Source organism: Leopardus geoffroyi, chromosome D2 (genome assembly GCF_018350155.1).
Source record: "Leopardus geoffroyi isolate Oge1 chromosome D2, O.geoffroyi_Oge1_pat1.0, whole genome shotgun sequence".
In the NCBI taxonomy this organism is placed as follows: Eukaryota; Metazoa; Chordata; class Mammalia; order Carnivora; family Felidae; genus Leopardus; species Leopardus geoffroyi.
Genome location: NC_059334.1, coordinates 50,695,994 through 50,721,394, shown reverse-complemented (window position 1 = coordinate 50,721,394; position 25,401 = coordinate 50,695,994). Strand labels below are relative to the sequence as shown.

The following is a 25,401-nucleotide window of genomic DNA, read 5'->3' as shown; positions in this document are numbered from 1 at the left end:
AATAATGTGGATGGAAATAGAGTGTATTAAGCTAAGCTAAATAAATCACAGAAAGACAAATATATGATTTCACTCATGTGAAGTTAAAGAAACAAAACAGATGAACATAGGGGAAGGAAAGGAAAAATAAGATTAAAAACAGAAAGGGAGGCAAATTATAAGAGACTCTTAAATACAGAGAACAGGGGCGTCTGGGTGGTTCAGTCGGTTAAGCGTCCGACTTTGGCTCAGGTTATGATCTCACTATTTGTGAGTTCGAGCCCCGCGTCAGGCTCTGTGCTGACAGCTCAGAGCCTGGTGCCTGCTTCGGGTTCTGTGTCTCCCTCTCTCTGCCCCTCCCCCACTCACAATCGGTCTGTCTCTCAAAAATAAATAAAACATTAAAAAATTAAAAAAATACAGAGAACAAACTGAAGGTGGCTGGAGGGGTATTGGGCAGGGATTGGGCTAAATGGGTGATGGGCATTAAGGAGGGCACTTCTTGGGATGAGCACTGAGCATTACATGTAAGTGATGAATCACTAACTTCTACTCCTGAAATCATTAGTACATTGTATGTTAACTAACTTGCATTTAAATAAAATTTAAAAATTAAAAAAAAATAGGCTAAACCATGTTGCCACATCCACCTTCAAGAGAGGTTAGGAAATATGGTATCAAACTGGGCGGACATGGATTTGGCTAAAATTTAGGAGGATCTGTTATTAAACAGAAGGAGAAGGGGTATCAAGGACAGCTAATGGCCTTTGCCCCAGTCCAGGATCCATAGCTACAAATAACCGTATGTAACAGGAAAAGGATGATCATTTTTGTCAAGTGAAAAATCAGCCTTTGGATATGACCATAAAATATAAATATGTCCTGGTTTTTGGTTTTAGATGGCCAGTAACCCGTGTGCCAGGTAGCAGTCTGTGCCAGTCTTGAATGCCAACAGGAAGTCACTGGACAGTAAACCTCTTCCAGGATCACAACTGGGCTATTGAAGAAACTCGAAAAAGAGGAAAAAAAGAGCTGAGGCCATGGCAAAAAGAAACCGAGTTCGGTCTACCTCTCCTCCAGATGGAGGCTGGGGCTGGATGATTGTGGCTGGCTGTTTCCTTGTTACCATCTGTACTCGGGCAGTCACCAGGTAGGTGGGATTTTCTTCTAGATTTATTAAGATGATCTGGCTTGTCTTTTCTTCTAAGTCTGCTTCATTCTATTTCTGAACCTCTCATTGTGAAAATATCTGTGTATATGTACAGGGTGTGTGTGTGTGTGTTTGTGTGTGTGTGTATGTGTGTGTGCATTTCCTTTGCTTGGATATCTTTTTCTTTGCAAGGAATGTGATTTTCTAATACCTGAAAGTCCTGGATAGTGGTGTCTTCTATAATATCTGGCACATACACCTGAAATGTGAGGACATTTTTAGACTAAATGTGGCTATTCCAGCCGTTTGTTTTCGTAAACAGCTCATCCCAGAAAAGAAAAATACATAAGGTCAAAACAATCCTTGAAAACCTCTTGGCTCACCAGATACTGAGCTGTTGGAAAGCTTAATACCTAGAATTTAAATTCTTCTGCTTCCTTTTACCTTTGGCTGGAGGCTAAGTTCTAGGTTGAAGGAAAGTAACAGCGTAAGTACAGGCTTTTCTCATTCTTGTTCATTTCTCCTCGTTCTTTTATCCAAGGCCCTATTGTTGAATATGCTTAAGTTAAACCCATGTACATTGGGACTCATTCATCTCACTTATATTTGGAGTAAATGTATGCTTGAGGTCTGCATGTGCTAGCTCTTCCGTCTACTTATGCCTTCATTGAAGTAGAACTCTTTTCTCTGGCAACACACCCTTAGCAGTGACCGAACGTAATTTGCCCTGAAAACTTTATTTGATGACATCATCAATAAAAGCATCAGTAACAAATATATAACGCAGGAAATAAGCAGGCTCTTTGTGTTTGGTAAAAAAAGAGTTGGTTGGTTATGTATCATAGAAACCTATAGATTTGTTTAACACAATATGGTATTGGGTCTGTTTTTTTTTTTTTCCATCTCTATCATGGGTCTTGTGTTGTGGGTGTGAGGAGTCATAGAGTTAAAAAGGAATCTTTTGGTTCTTACATGCGGCAGCTCCCATCATTTCCATCATGGAAAAGTTCTGGAAGTGACTTCAGTGCTTTATAAGGAGGTTGATATCTTTATAAGGAGGTAGTGGAGTCTTCGTGACCCCTTTTATTTATTTATTTATTTATTTATTTATTTATTTATTTATTTTAATGTTTATTTATTTTTGAGACAGAGAGAGAGCATGAACGGGGGAGGGTCAGAGAGAGAGAGGAAGACACAGAATCTGAAACAGGCTCCAGGCTCTGAGCCATCAGCACAGAGCCCGATGCGGGGCTTGAACTCACGAACCGTGAGATCATGACCTGAGCCGAAGTCGGACGCTTAACCGACTGAGCCACCCAGGCGCCCCTCATGACCCCTCTTAGATGGAATAGTTTTATATATCCCCACGAATAGATTAGGACACTGGTGCTAACATAGGTTAAGTAACTTACCTACAGTTTTGGTCTAGTGGGACAGACTGGACTGGATTTCTAGTCTTTTTTACTTCTTGTCTTGTTTACTTGCCATTGCATGTGCGCATATAATCCACCAACTCTTTCCAACACAAACCAGATTATCTTCCTATCTCATTATTTCTCACACATGCACCGTATCTGCCCCATCTTCCATACACATGTATATATTCACACACATATCCTCTGTTAGTGCCTTTTCATTGTGAGAAGTGACTACTTCAGTCTTCACCTTTGTTCTGCTCTAAGATGCAGGCACTTTGAGGAAGTTCTGTGGCCAGTTCCTTGTCCCCTGAAACACTCTGCACCTTATCCTGTAGAACAGTGTGGTATCACCAGACGTAGGTGTTTTAAAAATTGCCTTGGTAATGGAATCGTTGTCTTAAGATCTTACTTCCTAATCTCCATATGGTTGTCACACCAGTGATGAGAAGTCATGGTGCCAGGGGACAGCTGTTTCTAAATTCTTCTAACGGAGGCTCTCTACCCTCCTTGTCCTGTTGGCAATTAGTCATGGTTAGTTGTCACCCCAATTCATGTACAAACAACTGCACATTAAGGCTTGGAGACATCTGGATTGTTTGAGTGTTGTCCTCTGAAACTATGGAAGTGACTTGGGGCAGGTGTCTGTAGAAAATTGAGGACTTACCTGAAGGACACTGATTTCTTGATGGTCTTTTATGCTCATTGGCATCTTATATGGTTTGTCTTGTTTGGCAGGACATTGAATCTCATTTTTTTTTTCTCAATCACAGTGGAATTGCTGTGGAACCCATGACTGTCACCCAAGGCTGAAAATCTTGCATATTTTTTTCGGTTGTATCCTTAAGTTTTCAACTTCAAGTTAATGGAAATCAAGTTCACTAATATCTAGCTATACGTTCATTGAGGACAATGCTCTATCTAGGTGTTTTCCAAAAACACAGAGATGCTGGAACACCGCCTGGTAGGCTCGGGCACAAATAACTGAAATCCAAATCCAAATGGGCTAAGTATACATTGGATAAAAACAGTGTGTAAAATAACGCTGGTGAGAGAGGGGTTAATTCTGATCTGGGAGTTCAGGACAGCTTTCAAGAGACGTTGTCCCTGGAGTGAAGTCTTGAAGAGTGGATAGTATTTGGCCAGGAGGAAATGAGAGGGAGAGAGGTTTCAAGCTGCATTAGGTCCATGTACTTTATCTGCTTTCCTCACTTTGGGATAACAGTGGGCAGTCCCCCTTCCTGAACTGCTAAGGGTTTAGCCAGAAACCAGAAAAGCGTTGTGGCAGGTAGCAAAGACCTGTTCTCAGAGGTTAATGGGAGAGGCTGAGAGGGGCATAGCTGAGCCGAATTAAGTTTAGAGGAGAAAAGTGCAAAGGCACGGCCAGCATTGGAACTCAGTGTCGTGAACAGGCAGCAGCCAATAGGACTGGAGATAGGGCCAAGGAAAGCGGCCCCTAGGGTGATTTGTCAATTCAGAGGATCAGTGCCTATTCTATTGTGCAATTAAGTCTTTTTTTCCCCTGTTTAAACTGTATACTTAAAAATTAAACCATACTTCCAGGTGCTAAAAACTTGAACAATACAGAGATGCATCAAATAGTCTTTTTCTCATCGCTTCCTGAATGCCAGTTTCACTGCCCAAAGTTAACCTTGTTATTAGCTTCTTCAGGCGTGCCCCCCTCCAATTTAAGAACCTTATATCCATCTGTAAAGCATATTATTATTCTTTTCCTTGACACCAATAGGATCATACTGTACACACTGTTTTGAACTTATTATTATTTTTTGCTTAATAATATCTCTTGGAAGTATTTCCATATTCAGCACATACAGCTGTACCTCACTGAAAAATAACAGCTTAAGATTCCATCACAAGGATGTGTGCATAATTTATTTAACACATTTTGATTGAAGGACTTGTATTGTTCCCTGGGTTTTTGTTTTTTGTTTTGTTTTTTTTTTTAATTTTTTTTTTCAACGTTTATTTATTTTTGGGACAGAGAGAGACAGAGCATGAACGGGGGAGGGGCAGAGAGAGAGGGAGACACAGAATCGGAAACAGGCTCCAGGCTCTGAGCCATCAGCCCAGAGCCCGACGCGGGGCTCGAACTCACAGACCGCGAGATCGTGACCTGGCTGAAGTCGGACGCTTAACCGACTGCGCCACCCAGGCGCCCCTTCCCTGGGTTTTGATTTACAAACAATGCTCCATACAGTCATGATCCAGACCACTTTAAAATCAACTTTCAACTCTTGCCTTGTAACTGACGATGCTGCCTTACACGTAAAGTTTACATAAAGCTCGAAGTTGTCTAGGCTATTAAAGCCGTCATTCTCATTTATTTATACTCTCTGTTCATTAATGTGTGTTGAGTACTTATTTTTTGCCTCAAGATATCTTATTACCAAACACATTCTCTATTTCAAGAATCACATTTCATCGTGAAATTATGTGACATTCTGTTTGTAAACTGACAGCTTGAGTTGGAGTTGATGGTTGAAAAAGCAATACTTGATTTGAATGTTCAAAGAAAACCTCCAGCTGTAAGACCTAACTTTTCTCAGGGCACCTGGGTGGCTCAGTCAGTTGAGTGTCTGACTCTTGATTTCAGCTCAGGTCATTACCCCAGAGTTGTGGGATCGAGCCCTGCATCAGATTCTTCACTGAGCTTGGAGACTGATGAATATTCTCTTTCTCTCTCTCCCTCTGCCCCTCTCCCCCACTCACTCTCTCTCTCTCAAATTAAAATAATAATAAATAAAATAAAAAATAAAAGTAGTACATGCTCATCAAAAAATAAATCAGAAAGTAAAAGGAAAACAAAAGTTCTATAAAAAAGAGCACCTGGGTGGCTCAGTTGGTTAAGTGTCTGACTCTTGATTTCAGCTCAGGCCATGATCTCATGGTTCGTGAGTTCTAGCCTCACACTGGGCTCTGTGCTGACAGAATGGAGTCTGCTTGGAATTCTTTCTCTCCTACTCTCTCTCTGCTCGGCCCCCCCCCCCACTCTCAAATTAAATATTTTTAAAAAGTTATATTAAAAAAAGACCTATTTTTCTGGACATCTTCTGGATCCAAATTAACTTAGTTGCAGTAGATGTCTAGAGTCCTGTGGAATTGGGGGGCTCTTTTAACAATGGCTGAATTCCTATAAATAGTAGCTAATGTTAGCTGAGTACTTGTTCTGTGCTGGTTAACATTGTTCCAAGCACCTTTCATTTATTAAATCATTTAGTCCTTGAAACAACACACAGAGGTCGAATAATGTGTCCAGAGTCACAAGGTAGTGAGTAGTACTGCTTTTAACTACTAGGCTACACTGGCCAGTGGATCACTTCCACATTGATGCACTGGATGACTTCATCAACCGGAGGACCATCTTTCCCAAATACCAGATGTTGTCAACATCTAGCTCTATAGGAGCCAGAGAAGAAGCTTTATTTTTTAAGATTATTTTTTCTTAAAAAAATTTTTTCTAGGGGCGCCTGGGTGGCACAGTCGGTTAAGCGTCCGACTTCAGCCAGGTCACGATCTCGCAGTCCGTGAGTTCGAGCCCCGCGTCGGGCTCTGGGCTGATGGCTCAGAGCCTGGAGCCTGTTTCCGATTCTGTGTCTCCCTCTCTCTCTGCCCCTCCCCCGTTCATGCTCTGTCTCTCTCTGTCCCAAAAATAAATAAACGTTGAAAAAAAAATTTTTTTTTTAAATTTAAAAAAAAAAAATTTTTTTCTAAAAATGTTTATTGATTTTTGACAGAGAGAGAGAGAGAGAGAGAGACAGAGACAGAGCTCAAGTGGTGGGGTGGGGGGTGGGAGGTGGGCAGAGAGATAGGGAGACACAGAATCCCAGCAGGCTCCAGGCTCCGCACTGTCGGCACAGAGCCCGACACAGGGCTCAAACCCGTGGACCGTGAGATCAAGACCTGAGCCCAAGTCGGATGCTCAACCGACTGAGCCACCCAGGCGCCCCAAGATTTTTCTTTCTTTTTAAGAAATCTCTACACCCGACAAGGGGCTCAAACCCACAACCCCGAGGTTAAGAGTCGCATGCTCCATCAACTGAGCCAGCCAGGTGCCTTGAGAAGAATTTTGTAGCAGAGTGGCAAGATGGAGATACTAGGCATGTTGGCCCCTTGAGGGAGAGTATCTTTGAGAATGGTATTTCATACAGATGACACTTGCGTGATAATTTTGTTTCCTTATTCTTAAGAACAGAGCTTATCAACCACTGAAGGATGATACTTGCATGATAATTTTGTTTCCTTATTCTTAGGAACAGAGCCTATCAACCACTGAAGGATGTTAGGAGTTGTTTGCTACTGAGCATGATCTAACGAATGCATTATGACTGATCCAGTTATGCTGATCAAACTGCTTATTTCAGAAATGAGGAAAAGAGACTCTGAGAGATTAAGAAGCTTTATCCAAACTCTCAGTTACTCAGTGTGAGGATCAGCGATCAGGACCCAGCTTTCCTGACACATCAGATGCACAGATTTTCCAAAGGACAATAAAAATTATTTCTGGAGTGAGAAGCACGTGTGCTCCCGATAACATTTATTTTCTTTAAGGTCATGCCTGTGTTTAGAAGCCATAAATTATGGAACTTTACCATTTGAAAAGTACTTTTTTCCCTTTTGAGAACAAGTAAGAAGTGATACTTGTTTTTTGAAAGTCGCAGTCAATCAGAAGCATGTTCATGGTTATTAAATTTTGCCTCTGGCAGGCCTATTCACATGGTTAGATAAGAATCTCGGGTATTATTTTTGAACTTTGCATACCTAAAGTTTGACTGATACGACTAATCAGGTCAGTTAAGAAAACCATCAATCAGAAAACTGAACAGCAATAAAACAAGATAAAAAAGTTACAAGAGACAAACATAGTCGCACAAATATGAAATCCCTCAGAATGATTTAGTGAAGAGAAGAGACTGGCGTACCATCGCAAAATGTCTTATCATCTGGGACCCTTTTTTCTTAGTCACCCCATGTTCTTTCCCATCTCTAGCTTCGGGATCTTCCTCCTACTGATACTTCATTCTGCCAGCTTATGAACTCAGATTCTTCACATCTCTACTTCACCTTATCTGGCTACACGTTCCTGGTCAGCCACCCTCCAGTCTTCCTCTTCCCTTTCTCATTCATGTCCTTGAAGTTGCTGTTCAACCTTTTTTACTTCCTTCACTTCTAGTCACTTCTTTACCAACGCTAATCCTTCCTTCCTTCTTTCAAATGCAAAGGGAATCGCCATATCCCTGTAGTGTGGTAGGTGTCCCGCTTGTCATGTAAACACTTACGAGAGGTATTAAGCCCAGGCTCAGGTTGTCAGGGAAGCCTTTCTGGATTAGTTGACCATTAATGTTTATTTTTGAGAGAGAGAGAGAGAGACAGAGCATGAGCAGGTGAGGGCAGAGAGAGAGGGAGCCCCAGAATCTGAAGCAGGCTCCAGGCTCCGAGCTCTCAGCACAGAGCCCGACGCGGGGCTCAAGCTCCTGAACCGTGAGATCGTGACCTGAGCCGAAGTCTGACGCTTAATCGACTGAGCCACCCAGGTGCCCTTGGAGGAGTTGACTAATATCTTTAGACTACAAGAATGAGGGCAGCTGAGAGAGCAGCCTAGAAAAGAAGAAAACTCTTTAATGCTCAGAGGTGTGAAAAAGTATGGGTGGTATGTTGAAAGTGATGGAAATAAGTTCAGTCTGGCTGAAATGAGGAATGCATGGTGTAGGTTAGGGGAAACACTGAGAAGGGTCAACTCCTGCGGGGTCTCAGAAGTCATGTTAAAGAGTTTGAAGCATCAGGATCTCTTTTGCGTTCTAGTAAGGTCACTGACCATTGCATATAAAATGTACAGAAGGCAGCCAAGTGTGAATTCAGGGAGATGAGTTAGGAGGGTTTGGGCTGCAGTCCAGGAGAGAGGTATGGGCATGAATTATGAATGATAAGGGGAATGGAGAGCTGTGGAGGCATTTGAGAGCTATGTATAAGGTAGAATAAAACCTGACCATAGATTAGATCAGTGGTTCTCAACCAGGCTGATTTTGACCTCCAGGGGACAGTGGGCAATGTTTGGAGACATTTGGGAGGTGGAGGCCAGGGATGCTACCAAACACTGTATGATACCCAGGACAACCCCTAAAATCAAGAGTTGTCTTTGTTAAAGATGATGGCCAAAATGTCAGTAGTACTTGGGTTGAGAAACCCAGGCTAACGATCACTTAACTATTTTGATAATGAGGCAATGTCTATGAAATTATTATTCTCTTTTAAGTTTATTTATTTATTTTGAGAGAGAGAGAGAGAGAGAGAGAGAGGGAGAGAGCATGCATGTGCACACACGGGCAAGGGCAAAGAGAGAGGGAGAGAGAGAATCCCAAGCGCTCTCTGCGCTGTGAGTGCAGAGCCCGAGGTGGGTCTCTATCTCACAGACTGTGAGCTCATGACCTGAGCTGAAATCAAGAGTCGGATGCTTAACCACCTGAGCCCCCCCCCCCAGGTGCCCCTTCATGGAGTATTTAATTTGCTCTTCGGTGTTATTACTAGCACGAGTTTACCATTCATCTTTACATCCTGCAATCCCAGTTTTGAACACAAACGTGAGCGTTGAACTCATATGCAGAGTCACTGTAGCTCAGCCACGTATATGTATTTCATTTTCACCAGAACAGGGGAAACCCTGCACCAAAAAACAAAACAAAACAAAACAAAACAAAACAAAACAACCTCCACCGTTTTCACTTCGTTTCTTGATGCACTCACTTTCTGTCAACGTTCTCTATCTTCCACTTCCTGATGAATAAGGGAAGACAGAGAAGGAAAGGGAAAGGAACGGTGGGTGGCCCTACCTTTCTTTTTTCCTCCATGTCATAATTTTCAGCGTAAGTGGTTGGCTAGTAAAATACAGAGACATAACCTGAGTCAGAGAGGTTGTAGGAATCCTCAGTGCTTTGTGTTTCCTAGAACACTGTTGCTTGCTTTCTGCATTTGAAACAAGTTCTGATTTGAAAGGAAAGCATGGCCTCTCTCAGGAGTGAGAGCCTTCCTCCCCCTACCCCATGCTTACTCAGTTGTCAATGTAACATAACTTGCACACACTCTGAGTCTAACCCAACGCCCACACATTGTGAGTCTATCAGAGTTTGCGTGTCTAATACCACACGTGTCCATGGGAAGGCGGAGAGTCGCAAACACACATGGTGCGTGTATCTCTTCTGCTCGCGTGCATGCCCTGTTGTTCCTTTGGACTTTACTTACAAAACACGAATTCAAAGATGAAAGTGTTAGAAATTTTAAGACCGTGACAGCTGAAATTCTATGCTTCTGAGTGCCAGATTCTGTGCGATTGCAGAGGATGCACGCTGGGAAAGCTGGCCCTGCCTAACACTTTTCTGCCTGATTCTCCTCCTCCTTCTTTTTCTCCATCACCCGCCTTCACATCTAGCAGCAACTGGAAAGGTCTGGGGAGAGAAATAACAGGTTACTGCGGGCTGCTGAAGCATGATGGGTTAGACGGTAGCCCTATCCAGAGAGACGACCTCCTATCTCATCCTCACCAAGACCTGATCCTCCCCTGGCTGTAATCGAGTACTAGAAGCTCCTGCCCTGAATTGGGAAACTTGCTAATCTGTATGACATTCATTCAGACTTGTACAGTGATACAAATCATTGCTCTAAAATCACTTACATCTTTTTTTCCTAATTAACAATTTTTCAGTGTAAAGTTTCTCTGTCTCTGTCTGTCTGTCTGTCTATCTCTCTCTTGTGATTATTTATAATGTCACCGTTCACATATAATGACTGGGTACTTTTTTGTTTTTTTCTCTATTTATATGAACTGTGATTTTATCAAAATAAGCCTTTACTATATAAACTACTTTGTTTTACTTAACATTGTATTGTGAATTTTTTCCCAAATCAATAAATACATATCAAATCATCATTTTTTAACACCTAAAAATATTTCATGTTATTGATGTCAAAATTTACTTAGCCAGTCCCTTATTGATGGGCAAATAGGTTGGTTACAATATTTGGCCTTTACAAATAGTTCTTTAAAATATATCCTTTTGTGTGTATCTATTATTACTATTATTATCATCATTTGATTATTACCTTTTGTTAAAACCTAGAACTGAAATTGCTGGGAGAGGAGATGTAGAACTCCTTTTTTTGAGAGAGAGAGAAAGAGAGAGAGCAGAGGATGGGCAGAAAGAATCCCAAGCTCCGACTTGGGGCCCGATCCCATGAATTGTGAGATCGTGACCTGAGCCAAAATCAAGAGTGGAATGCTTAACTGGCTGAGCCACCCAGGCACCCTGAGAGATGTATAATTCTTAATTGTCAAATTTTAACTTGTGTAACAACCTCTTAGAAGTCACAGATGTTGGTGAAATATGAAGATAAAAAAGAACCCATATTTTTGACCTGCCATATTTCCCATAAAACCTTCCCTACAGCGGTGATTCTCATATCCACTTGGCTTCAGCAGCCCTTCTAGTGGATGAACATTCCGTCTCATCCTTTAGAGTGGCTCCGTAGCCATTGGGTCATTCCGACTTCCTACTTACTATGGTCCAGCAATGTACCACTGAAAACCAATTAAACCAGCTGATCCAGAATTTGAAGCTGTGGTTTTGATCCATGCTCATTCATTTTTTTTTTTTTTTGGTATAAAATTCTTGCACTGTATTTTTCAGATGTATTTCCATTTTTTTTGTGGAGTTCCAGACATACTTCACTCAGGATTATGCGCAAACAGCTTGGATCCATTCCATTGTAGACTGTGTGACCATGCTCTGTGGTGAGTATCACCAGGGCTAGACAATTATTGGTTACTCTTGAACTGTATGTGACACTGGCCTTCCACTGCTTCTGTTTACCAGCTTTTTATGAATAGAAGGGCTTTGCTAAAAGTTGGCTAAGACTATATAAAAAGAAAAGACCGATCCTACCTTCAACCAAACCCAACCAGACCTGCCCTTGGAATTAATGGTCTTCGCTGAGGGCAGATAGAACAGGTGATTAACACTCAAAAAGACATACTATTTGGTGCTCCCATATAGAGATAGGGTGCTGGACCTCACAGGACTCATCCTGATTTGGGAAACAGTTAACCATACAGTATATGCTTGACCTCTCTTTGCTAAATGCTATGGCCCCTCATTCTCCAGTCATGAAAATGGTCATTGGATCGCACTATGAGCCATTCCTATATGATCTCCTTAAGCAAATGCCAACAAAATCTTGTTCTTATTCTGTTCCCTTCCCAGAGGTTCAAAATGTGGCTCATGGATTTTGTTTTTCATGCGTAAACCTTCATTCTTAGAGAAGTATGAGGGAAGGATAGGATGGTACAGTCATGTGATCAGCACGTTCACCGTCACTATAATTTCATTCAGGAAACCCCAAGAGTACTACAGAGGACATATAGAGTCGTCTCAAAATCCATGGAATCTCTCAATCCATCTATGTCGTAGAGGAACGCTAGTCTTGAGATTTTTCTTTTCGAACGTTTTAAACCAAAGTTCTTAAATGAATGTCTTAGTTTCTGAGATTGGGACAAGTTGGAATGATCTATTTGCAGTCTAGACCCATTTAATCATTTCATTTAAATGAATCCTTAGTATTAAAAAAAAAAAAACCACTATTATCTCTTCAGGCCATGTCTTGTGGCAAAAAGGAAATCCCATATTATTTAATAACTTATAAATAACATCAACTGATTCCATTCTAGGTACTGATTCATACTTATTTTTAGAAAAAAAAATGGACCTACTCAGGAATCAGTTGAATTGTGCTGAAATGTATTTCCTTTGTTGGGAGGAATTTGAGAGCAGTTCTGGGACGAAGAGCACGTTTCATGAGAAGGCTAAGTTGACTCTGTCTACTGATAACCCTGGAAGGTCTTAAGGGATCAGAAAATAATATCTTTGGGTTTTCTACCCTGTTTTCTTGTTTGTTTGTTTTGTTTGTTTTTTCAATCAGGAAGACTATCACTTGGTTTTCAGGGTCATGTTATTAGTCACAGCCTTTGTATGACCATGCCCGGTGAGCCATGTTTATCTTTCTCAGATGGCACAGGTGACTCATTTCCCTCACTGTTATATTTTGGAGAATATGTATAATCCCCAGAAGAGGACTAAATGGCCTTCGGTGACCAACAGGATCACAGTGACTGTGTGATAAAGCTGGGTCGTATTAGATGCAGCATTTTAAAATTCAAGGACTGGAGGCCATGCATGGACTTGAGGCCTGTTGGATCCAGTTTCCATGTACCAGTTTCCATGTTGCTCATCTGGCAACACTAGTTGAGGTCAGGAGATGGAGAAGAAGCTGCAGACACCCACTGGGGGCACTTTTCATTGAGTTTAGTGTAAGTTTTGTCACTTTCCAATAGCCATAGCGGCAGCAGCCTGGAGAATTAGATATATTCTCGGGAGTTTTGCTCCTTCCTGTTCTCCAGAGATTATATAGACACACAGCCACTGTTTTAACTTGGCAGGAGACATGAGGCTGACGGCTGGTTCTGTCACGTACATTTGAGTCGGGTCCCAGTTTCAACCTGACCAATACAAAATTATACTCCACAGATACCCGAAGAACTTGCTCTTTTGATCTTCGTACTAGGAATGCTGCTCAGCATGAGTTGTTCCATAGAAAGAATTCTCATGCTTTCCCCATGTCTCCTCTGCCATCAGTCTGGGAGCCCCAAGGAGACAGAGTAACAGGATGAAATAACCCTGAACTTGGTGTCAGGTGCCCTGAGCTATAGTTGTTGGTGATCTTGGACATGTCATAGTCCCCTGAACTTTAATTTCTCCTTGGTCTATTCCAGCTTAATTAATATTCTATAAACCTGAAAGCTGGCACAATTATAACACATTGTTAAACCACAAATAGAGTGAGGCCAACCCAAATGTCGCTACGGATGTGAGGCATTTTCCTAGATTTTCTGGATTTTGATTTCTCATCCACAGGGTTTCCTAAAGGCCGAAAACAGTACCAGATTGTGGAATGGTCTTTTTCCTTGGCCTTTTCCTGCATAACACTAGTGGCCACACAGTGTTGCCACTTTCCTTCCCTACTAGTTAACTGTGATAATTATTGCTAATGATGCATGATTAATACTATGTGAAACATACAAGCCACATCCCTGTGTAAGTGGCATGTAATTTAAATAAGGAGCTGATTCACTATTTTAAAAGCACCCCCAAGCCCTGGAATTATGACTATAATAGAATGGAGAAGCAGAGGGCGCACGGAAATGCAACTCAGCAGAACCGATCCTAATTCGGGCTTTGCTACTTGTTGTCCGTGTGACCATAGACAAGTCATTTCCTCTGTCCTCAGTTTCCAAATATGTGGAATGAGCGAGACGGGCTTGATGCCGTAAAGATCAACCATTCTCTGTTCTGTCAACGCAACACCACAGCCTTTCCACAGTGCCCTCAAGGCCTCTCTGCTGAACCGATTTATTATTGTTTTTGAAGCTCCACTTGGGAGTGTCGTCAGTAACCATTTATCCTGTCAAGTGGGAATCATGCTGGGTGGCTTGCTTGCATCGACTGGTCTCATCCTGGGCTCATTTGCCACCAGTCTGAAGCATCTCTACCTCACTCTGGGAGTTCTCACAGGTAAGGGCTCTTTGTACCGCTTGTCTCCCCACCCCCTTCAGGTGTTGTCAAGCCCATCAACAGAACTGTATTCCGTAAAGTAGTCATCTTGTTAGATGCGTAACGTAAAATTTTTTTCATGTTTATTTATTTCTGAAGGAGAGAGAGAGAGCATGAGCAGGGGAAGGGCAGAGAGAGAGGGAGACGCAGAATCCAAAGCAGGCTCCGGGCTCTGAACTGTTAGTACAGAGCCGGGGCTCGAACCCACAAGCCGTGAGATCATGACCTGAGCCGAAGTCAGACGCCCAACTGAGCCACCTGGGTGCCCCATAGTTGCATAATTTAGTTGACTTAGCTTATGTTTACCTACCTAGCAGTTAAAAGAGCTGGAAATGCAATTGATTGCACTCCTGGAATGAAAATGTATCACCTTCAATTCAGCCACATGATAGAAGTGATTTCCGGCTTCCCCTCTGGTAGCAGTGGATGGCTGAGATTCTGTACTCAGAAGCAATGAGATGTTAGCCAGGGCACCATAAATTTTCAGTAGTCATCATTCTCCCAACATCTTTGCTGAGACACCAAAACACTATCTGCGTTCGACCTGAGTTGCCCCTGCTTTATAGTGAGTGAGGAGCATCATCCAATAAATGGGGGTTTACGATTTAAAAAAGAAAGCCCCTTATTGTGAAGATTTTTACATTATGCATTCTCTCTCAATGTGATGGAATTATGCTTTAGAGAATTATGATGAACCCTGCAAGAAGAGAAGTAATCTATGTGCATCCCATAAATCATACCTAAGGGCACTGCATAGCATCCAGATGGGGTCACTCGGTGGCACTGGAGTGGCATTTTGCCCCATCACTCAAAGGAATGTGGAATAGCACTAACTCAGTCTGGGCTGTAGGGGTAGCATGATCTGGTCAATGAAGGACATAATCTCACAGTGATTTTATAAATCTGGCTCCGTCAGCTTAAAAAAAAAAAAAAGGTATCTGTTCCATGTAACCCAAAAGTCCCAACCGCTAGGTGTCCAGTCACCCAGTTTACCAAGGAGTGCCCTGGTCTTAGCACTGAACATCTCGTATCCCGGAAACCCATCGGTCCAGGCAAATCTGGATCATTGGTCACCCAGCACTGCAGATGGGAATAGGAGCCGAAGGTGGTTCTGTTTTTCCATTTAGATGCCATGAGTTCAAGGTTTTACACTCTTCAGATTTTTTTGACTTAAAAGGAATAGAAGCTGAAAATCCTTAAAAGGTTTTCTGCTGACTTTAAGGAATATGTTCAGGTTACTATGTGTACATGCTGTGTTCATACACAAAGTTGGCATGAAGTTTCCCCATTATGTGAAGTTATTCTGGAACTTTCATGGGGTCATATATGCTATTTAAATCCAAATTCCATGAGTGGTCCAGATGATCAGAGTTGTGTTTTCATAGGCAGTGAAGAGTTGAAGTAATCCTCTGGATAATCCAAGATAAAAAGAGGTATTGGGTGGAGAGAATAAGTTTCTTGGGTCAGCATTATCTTCATTTTCTAGTTAATTCAAATTCAGTTCGTGTAATGATTTTTTAAGCTCTTCCTTTCATTTTAATATTTCATATATTAAAATATATTTCACTTCATATATCTATATATATCTATATCTATATATATGACTTTCTTCTTTGGAAGCAAACCTTAAAAAAATATGGCTTTGGAAGCAAACCTTAAAAAAATATGGCTTTGGAAGCAAACCTTAAAAAAATATGGCAGATATAGATATAGATATCTGTAGATATCTATCTATCTATCAATCCATCCATCCATCCATCCATCCACACACACTATGCTTCCCAAACTGTGAATGACTGGTCAGGGAGACTCCTCTTTAGCTCGGTGTAGAAAATAGTTTTAAAAGGGTTTGACAGAAGGCCAGATTCTCTTTATTTTTTTTATTATTTATTTTTTTTATTTTTAAAAATTTTTTTCAATGTTTATTTATTTTTGGGACAGAGAGAGACAGAGCATGAACGGGAGAGGGGCAGACAGAGAGGGAGACACAGAATCGGAAACAGGCTCCAGGCTCTGAGCCATCAGCCCAGAGCCCGACGCGGGGCTCGAACTCACGGACCGCGAGATCGTGACCTGGCTGAAGTCGGACGCTTAGCCGACTGCGCCACCCAGGCGCCCCAGATTCTCTTTAATCCAAATAAGTTTATTCTGAAATATTTTGTTTCATCGGCTGCTCACGGTATACCAGAACTCATATACTTCTCTTCATCCTTAGGTCTCGGATTTGCACTTTGTTACTCTCCAGCTATTGCCATGGTTGGCAAATATTTCAGCAGACGGAAGGCCCTTGCTTACGGGATCGCTATGTCAGGAAGTGGCATTGGCACCTTCATACTGGCTCCGGTGGTTCAACTCCTTATTGAACAGTTTTCCTGGCGGGGAGCGTTACTCATTCTTGGGGGCTTCGTTTTGAATCTCTGTGTTTGCGGCGCCTTGATGCGGCCTATTACTCTGAAAGAGGACCATACAACTCCAGAGCAGGACCACATCTGTAGAACTCAGAAACAAGACTTTAAGCGAGTGTCTCCCTGTGCAACTTTGACTAAAAAATGGGTGCAGACCTGCCTCTGTTGCTCTTTGCAACAGGAATACAGTTTTTTACTGATGTCAGACTTCGTTGTGTTAGCCATCTCTGTTCTGTTCATGGCTTACGGCTGCAGCCCTCTCTTTGTGTACTTGGTACCTTATGCTCTGAGTGTCGGAGTGAGTCACCAGCAAGCTGCTTTCCTTATGTCCATTCTCGGGGTGATTGACATTATTGGCAATATCACATTTGGATGGCTAACTGACAGAAGGTAAAATCTGTAAACCACAGTCGGCGCCCTACCAGGGGACTCCCAGCTTTGAGATCCCCCTCATCCCCTTACCCTGTACAAAACCCACATCTGAGTGACGTCAATGAGTTTTCAGTATCTGAGGGCAACCCCCCTGCTGTTTCTTCTAGGTAGAGGTTGGAAACCTTTTCCCGTAAAGAGGTAGACAGTAAACGTTTTTGGCTCCGTGGGTCATGTGATCACAAGTATTCAGTTCTGCTGTTGTAGCACAAAACAACTATAGACAATATGTGAAGAAATGAGAGTGGCTATGTTCCAGTAGGACTTTACTATGGATACTGAAATTTTAATTTCCCAGATAATTTTCACGCGTTGAAATAGTATTGTTCTTTTGATTTTTTGTTCCAACCACTCAGAAATAGAAAACGCTTCTTAGTTCACAGGTAGTGCAAAAACAGGTGGTGATCTAGATTTGGCCATGGTTTGCCAACCTCTGTTCTAGACGGTTCAGGATGATGGGTATGTCTAAATTGCAGATACCTGTGGTAACCACAAGTTCTGGTGACACATTTCATTCCATCCGAAGTCAAGTCAGTGCTCAGGCTGGGTGTTGTGGTTTTAGTTTAAAGACAGAACAAAACAAAACAAGCAAACAAACAAAAAACACAGAGGCTGGCTGGAAATGGAGAGAGGAACAGAATTGAGTCCAGGCAGGGAGATTAGGTGCAAAACTAACACATTACTTATAGCCACACATTTGTGTTTGACCATGCGGATAGCAAATACTTACAGTATGATTTTAGGCTTAGAAACCCAAGTTATAACAAATCTACTAGGTAGTTTCTTAAGCTTACTGCTTGGATTGAAGAAGAGTGAGATACTCAGATTCTCTTCACACTCGAGCTGTGACCTGGGAGAGCAATCATCATGTGGCTTCTCACGTATTGTGTCTTTGGTACTTACTCAGTGTCCAACAGCCATTCTCCAGTGCTATGAGTATAATATTTAAAGTTAATTCCAAATTTAATGGTTAAGGAAAAGCGGGAAGAGCTGGGGTCTCTATCTTGACCACTAAAACCACAAGAAGCAGCCCCAGTGTAGGTTTGATAGAGGCATCTCTGCTCAGGGGCTATACCAGACCTAAGTTCTTCTGCTGGCTCTGCCCCTTACTATCCCTGTGACCTAGGGAAAATTAGTGACCCTCAGATCTTCAAGGGTCTTCATCTGTAAAACAGGCGAGTGCAATATTTTTCTGTTGACCTCTTAGCATTTTGTGAGACTCAAATGAGACTGCGGGTTGAAAAACATTTGTAAAGCATAAATGGCCGGGGCTGATACTATACCGAGTCTTTGAAATAATTGGTATCAATGATGAGTTTGGAGCTATAGGGGGAAAAGGTAACGGAAGTACCACTGGGGAGGTCTTGAAAATAACACTTAGTCCTAGTACAAGACTGACATCATCTCTGGCCAGTCTTTTTTTTTTTTTTTTTTTTCAACGTTTATTTATTTTTGGGACAGAGAGAGACAGAGCATGAACGGGGGAGGGGCAGAGAGAGAGGGAGACACAGAATCGGAAACAGGCTCCAGGCTCTGAGCCATCAGCCCAGAGCCTGACGCGGGGCTCGAACTCACGGACCGCGAGATCGTGACCTGGCTGAAGTCGGACGCTTAACCGACTGCGCCACCCAGGCGCCCCCTGGCCAGTCATTTTAATGTCTTCATATTCTAGCTTCTCCCTTGCGTAACTTGGGTTATTGACCACATATGACGTAGCAGACACCAATGGGTGACGTACCCGAAAGCATCTAATATGGTAGACGGCTAGAAAATAGTCTCCTGACACTCGACTTGTTATTTTACAACTATCCTTAGGGTGACCGTATGGGATAGGTAACCTTCCCATTAGACAGCTTAAAGAAATTGAGATTAAGAGTTAAGCAGTTAGTAGGTGACAGAACTGGATTCAGACTTCCGCCTTTCTAGTTTTAGAGCATATTTTGTGCCACACCATGTTTCCTGGGAAGGTGAAGTCTTGTGTTTTCCTATACCAAAAGAAAGATAGGTAGACGACATGGATAACGGGAAGCCTTCTCTATAAATAACTGCAGTGCTTATCGCTGCATGGCCATGGTTCCAAAGCTCTTTGATAGAAGCTGTGCATTCTGCACTCATTCTTGGTCTTCAAATCCACAGGTGCCTGAAGAATTACCGGTATGTCTGCTACCTCTTTGCCGTGGGACTGGATGGGCTTTGCTATCTCTGCCTCCCAATGCTCCAGAGTCTTCCCCTGCTCGTGCCTTTCTCTTGTACCTTTGGCTACTTTGATGGTGCCTACGTGACTCTGATCCCAGTAGTGACTGCAGAAATAGTAGGGACCACGTCTTTGTCATCAGCCCTCGGTGTGGTGTACTTCCTTCATGCAGTGCCGTACTTGGTGAGCCCACCCATCGCAGGTAAGTTTCCAGAGAGATCCCCCAGACACCTCTTCTGTTTGTCATACTGATGTGAAAACTGTCAACTCACACACAGACAATGGGGACTGGAAGTTAAGTTGGGAAGAGCGAAAGAGAAAGGGATTCAAGAGCCACCGAGGTATCATGGGCTCACTTGTATCCTTATTTTATCATTTTCTTCCAGCCAAGTGGAGACTTTAGCCTACTTGGAAAGAAAAAGTCCAAAGTTAGGGTCTTGATTCCATTCCACACTAATGATGGGAGCAATGGAATGGAGCAGCTGTTCAGGCTTATAAATAAGTCAGGCACATTCAGAGGGAAGTCTGGAGGGAGTACAGGATTCCACTTGGGGAGAGTGGGCAGTGAGGCTGAAATGGTAAGTGGGTGTCATAGCGGAGGGTCTTGAGTGCCAGCCAAAGGAGCCAAAGGGGCCCTATATTCTTAAGAGACTACGGATAGTATTTTTATTTTATTTTTATTTTTATTTTTTTAATTTACATCCAAATTAGCGTATAGTGAAACTATAGAATGATTTACGAACCCAGCCATTGCTAAAGCAGCCAACTAGGGGAAACTGTGGCTGTTTCACAGCTGCAGATAAAAATTCCCGGTCAGGGGTGCTTGGTGGCTCAGTCAGTTAAGCCTCCGACTTCAGCTCAGGTCATGATCTCATGGTTTGTGGGTTCGAGCCCTGCATTGGGCTCTGTGCCAACATATCGGAGTCTGGAGCCTGCTTCAGATTCTATATCTCCCTCTGTCTCTGCCCTTCCCCTGCTTATTCTCTCTCTCTCTCTCTCTCTCTCTCTCTTTCAAAACTAAGTAAACATTTAAAAAATTTCCTGGTCAGTTTAAATTCTGTGATATAGGACCATCTTTTTAGTGCTTCATTTTTTGGAAACTGCCCCCAAAAGGTCCCCCATCCTCCCTTGGTAGCCAATTTTTGTGTTTACCAACCTTAGAGGGAGCAGTGTAATTCAGTTAAAAAGTCATAGTGCATAAATGAAATTTGGATTCCTGGATCCTTTTTTTTGATCCATGGCCTTCATTTGGCAAATTAGACATTCTCGTTGCCAGGCATTGGAGGATTAGGGTGTCAGTTCTTACCATAATACTTCTCTTATTTAATTACCGTTAAAATGACAACTCTCTACTCAGTCTCTTTTGTTTGGTGCTACAGAAATGCATAAGCAAATCACAGAATAACTAAAATATTCGAGAGTAGTTTGAATTACAGGAAACTTTGTGGGGCTTGTAACAATTTCTGCATACCGTTTTTGACTAATGAAGTGGGTGAAAGGAAAAATCATATAACTTTTCCAGAGGATTTTCTTGGCATAGAAGTTTAGAGGAGTTTTTAAAAAACTTTTTAATCGTAAAATAATTGCCTGCCAACGTCTAATTTGATGCCATCGATTCCCTGATCATTGTGGCCCATATTTTGCATATCATATGCCCTGGTTCTCCTCAAAATTTAGAGCGGGAATTGATATTGGGATTAATTTGTTGCAAAAGGAGCTAAAGAAAAGAAGAAAAAAAAAAAAGCCACGATTGCAGAGTGATATCTTGTGAAGTTTGCGTTGGCCGCATCTAAGATGGCCCAAAGTTCTGAATTTCACTGTATGGGGTACAATGACTGGGTCCAGCCGAAAATTTGGATTCTTCTATATCCAGGAGCATGTTAATGTCACTCAAGATAGACAGTATGTGGGTGTAGGAGAGACTACCTGCATTTGGTACAATTGTATTCTCTTAACACCAGAGATAAGTGATCCTAACATCAATAATTTGATGCTATTTTTATCTTTTCTACCATATTTTCTAGGATTAATAACAATATTTATTGTGCGATTACTAAGAATGGGACACTCTTCCAAGCCCTTTACCCAGCGATGACAATCCATTTAAGAACTTTTCCTAGAAAACAGAATGCATTTTCAGTTGCTGCACCATATTTTTAGATCTGCTTCTCATGTCAAAATTATAATGGTGGTGCTAGCAATCTATTGTTCTTATCCTTCGAAATGATTAGATTTGGGGACCTGGGTGGCTCAGCTGGTTAAGTGTCCAACTTCGGCCCAGGTCATGATCTCACAGTTCGTGGATTTGAGCCCCGTGTCAGGCTCCGTGCCGACAGCTCAGAGCCTGGAGCCTGCTTCGGATTCTATCTCCCTCTCTCTCTCTCTGCCCTCCCCTGCTCACACTCTGTCTCTCCCTCTCTCTCTTTCTCAAAATTAAACATTAAAAAAAAAAAAAAAGAAGAAATGATTAGATTTGAGAGTAGGTAAATAATTGAATTGTCAACTCCACAATGTAATTTCGCTGTTGCTTATTACAGGATGGCTTGTGGATACGACGGGCAGCTACACTGCAGCCTTTCTGCTCTGTGGATTCTCAATGATATTTAGTTCTGTGTTGCTTGGCTTTGCTAGACTTGTAAAGAAGATGAAAAAAACCCAGCTGCAGTTCCTGGCCAAAGAGTCTGATCCGAAGCTGCAGCTCTGGACCAATGGATCGGTGGCTTACTCTGTAGCAAAAGAGTTAGATCACAAAGATGAGGAATCTGTCGCTGTCGCAGTGTCTGGTTACAACCCCACATGACCAGTGGCCTGGAGCCTGGGAATCTTCAGGGCTGAGAGAGGTGGGACCACCAGACCGTGTGTGTCTCTGAAGCATTTTATTTTGGCAGAAGCACTGCCTTCCGAGGAAATTATTATTGTTGTTTTATTAATGCGTTTATAGGGGAAAATAGCAAATAACAAAGCACATTGGACTGGCTCAGAGTTTCCTCATTTGGGATTTGTACTCACAATTGAACTCACATCTTTCAGGCAATGAGCATCACTCCGTGGAGAATGTTAGGACATAGCTGATGCAGTTAGTGGTAATTGGGGGTAATTTCAAGGCAGATGACCAAAGAAGAGGACATTGGGAAGCTTTGTCTCCAACTCTCTGGCCCTCCATCTTCCTCAGTCAGAAGGTAAAGAGAAACAATGACGTGTAGGTGAGCTTACTTTATGCTTTTTTGGAGAAGGGGGTCTGTATGAATCACTGCCTTTTGAAGAATCTAAAGAATCTAAAGTGTTTAAAGCCCTGATGAGAATCTCCACTGTGAGGAAGGGTTGGCATCTTCACCTCTCCACCTCCACTGAAAGCCTTCTTCCTAAGACTGAGCCCCTCACCTCTGACCCGGCCCTCACCTCTGTTCCTATCACATATAATACTGAGTTTAGCAGAATACGCCAAGTCACAAGGGTGATTCCTCAGTCTCACCTGAAACGTTAACACCAACACGTCTTTAGAAACAAAGCTTTTATTGAACTTACACACACATTCCTGTTAGGAACTGAAAAATGTTGGCAGTATTCCAACTGGGCAGGAATTGAATTCTCAAATCAGCAGATGTCTGATGGGAGTTTTCTTTTCAGGCCAGACATTTAGGTTCATCATTACCCAAAAGGGAGGTTTGCCTGAAAAAGATTGTTCTAGAGATATTCCAGAGGTGAGATTCCTTTCTGCCTGTGTTAATTCTTGTTCCAATGTCCAGTGCCCTTTATCTCTTGATGGATAATCGTTCGAAACTTTATGGGCCTCTCCAGATGAATGAGAAGGCTTCAGGGGTTAACCTCGGCATCCTAGCCCTCTCATTAATTAGAGCTTTGTTCAGGCGAGAGGGAGGAGAAGGTGAAGAAGGCTAGAGGTGTGGTATTTTACAGTTCATAGAACTCTTTCACATACCTTCACTCCTTGGATTAGAATAGTTTACTCATTCTCAAGTACTCTATTTTCCCATAGTTTGGGACAATTTCTGAGTCTTCAGAGGGAGGGTGTCAAAGAGAAGAGGAAGGCCAGACGCTCCAGCTTGTCTCCAACTGCTTTTAAATCCACAGAGTGATAGCCCTGAATCGCCAAATCGTGTCATACCTGTAAATTAGGAGAAAATTACACAATTGAAAAAGGATTTTAATTATAGAGAAATTTTAAATCTGAACCTCAAAGAAATATTTTTACCCTAAAGGCCATTTAATCCATTGTCCCTCAGGCGGTCTCACAAATGCCTGGTCGGCACTGAGGAGGATCCTAGGTTGACGAAGCGTGTTCACCAAGAGTCTTCGCCTATAACTGGATTATTTCATAAAATTGCGTATTAATACATTGCTTTCAGAATGAAATACTGACTTGATTTAATGGAAGAAAACTGTAATATTTCACTGCTGCTTTCCAAAGATAAATTTGAATGTCGCCTGTTATCTTTTTACTTAGCTCAAGAATTAAGTTTTGAACCCACTTACTGGATCATTTGCAATCTACAAATAATACTTGGAAAATATCTGTAAAAAGTCAAAGTTATGATGAACTTATGTGTGTTTGGAATAGCACTTTATACTAGATATCATTTCTTGAATCTTCAAGCCTAAAGATTTTTTGAAATATAAATAGTTCTAAATATTCCTAGACATATTTTTTCCTAGCAGCCAGAGTAAAATTTTCTTTCTCCAGTTCTGCAATATGATTTCTCTGAAGTATGATAAGTGATCCTGAAAAATGAGTATAGAAACCAGAGCTTTAAAAAATTTGTTTAAAGTATTTGGGATATTTTTACTTTCTACATGCATAAATTTGTATTTTACTTGCCCATTTGGAGCGCAATTTTAGAAAACCAGCAAGGAAAATGGAGATCTTAGACTCCACCATTGTATCTCCACAAAATTTTACTGTTAAGGTTCCATGTGCCTATACTGTTTTTTCCAAAAGGGAGAGATTCGTAGGAATGATGTGTTTTATGGAATCAAGAACAAAATTGTGGTAGGATGATTCTGCATCTTAAATATTTCTTCATATCACTGTGAGCTCTACTTTGAAATTGAGTAGAAAAGCAAAGAAGCTAACTTCTATCGATACACTGTACCATTGGGCCTTTTTTTTTTTTTTCAGATTGTGATTTTACTAGTAGATCAGATATTTATGCTCATATTTTCTTATTTCAAAAGCGTAATAAAATGAGTTTATATTTGTGTTTGGAAACACATTTTTCCCTGTACAAGGGGTTTGGATTGAATGGCGAGTGAGCTTGTCTGGATTATGCTAAAATGTAGCTGGCATATAAAGATGTGGTAAACAATCAAATAATTTACAAAAGCCAAACCCATGTATTGAGTGTTTTCAATGTATTAGCTACTGTGCTAAGCACTTCCTATGCATTGTATTATCTAATCCCCATAACCTCTATTATCACCACTTGATAGATGTGGAAACTGAGGTATCACATGGCCACTGCATTTCCATTGCCTCCAAGGAAATCCGGTAAAGCCAGGAATCTGTCTGATGCTGGACCCTGCCTCCTTCCCCTTGTGCCTATCTGGGTTATCTTATGTGTGTTGAAAAGCCATTTGGAAACAGGCCCTCCCTCGAGAAAAATTAAAAAAAAAAACACCTATGGATTATGCTTCAATCTACCAATTCGTATAGGTAGGAAGATTCTAGAATGGAAATTTCCAAGAGTTTTCCCAAGAGTCTGGTTCTAGCAAGACCGCTACTTCCAGGCTAAGTGGTTTAATTTGCTGTCTATTGATCCAGGCCTCTCTTGGGGAGCATTTACGTGTGTGTAACAGGGAGAAGGAGAAGGTTGGGAAACATACTTTGTCCCAAAAGAGAGTTCCACCTTCTGCGTTACCAGAGTCATGCTTTCTCAGTCAACAGTTGAATTCTTTCTTAAGTGCCTGCACCATTGCCCAGTGATGACGAAGATGGTAATGTCTATCTGGCACTCACCTTCCTCGTCTCAGCGGGCCTAATTCTGAAATTGTTTACTGAGCTGAGATAGTATGAAACATCAAGGTAGATATCTGAGTTTCTCTTCTCATACTTCAAAGTTCGAGCCTTTATTTTTTTTTCTAAACCAAACAATAGATTTTTATACCTGTTGCCAGAGCAGCTACTAGTGAGAGACGACTGGGA

General features: G+C 41.8%; 1 protein-coding gene across 1 annotated transcript in view; it reads left to right on the top strand.

The window, feature by feature from the left end:
* SLC16A12 (solute carrier family 16 member 12) overlaps positions 1-24,588 on the top strand; it is a 79,908-nt gene extending 55,320 nt beyond the window's left edge. Inside the window, 7 exon segments of the mRNA XM_045438164.1 lie at positions 879-1,011; positions 1,014-1,129; positions 11,241-11,344; positions 14,034-14,177; positions 16,432-17,011; positions 19,187-19,446; positions 21,782-24,588. Of these exon segments, the coding sequence (XP_045294120.1) occupies positions 925-1,011; positions 1,014-1,129; positions 11,241-11,344; positions 14,034-14,177; positions 16,432-17,011; positions 19,187-19,446; positions 21,782-22,044 (1,554 nt within the window). The 5' untranslated portion in view covers positions 879-924 and the 3' untranslated portion in view covers positions 22,045-24,588.
* The last annotated feature ends 813 nt before the right edge of the window (positions 24,589-25,401 follow it).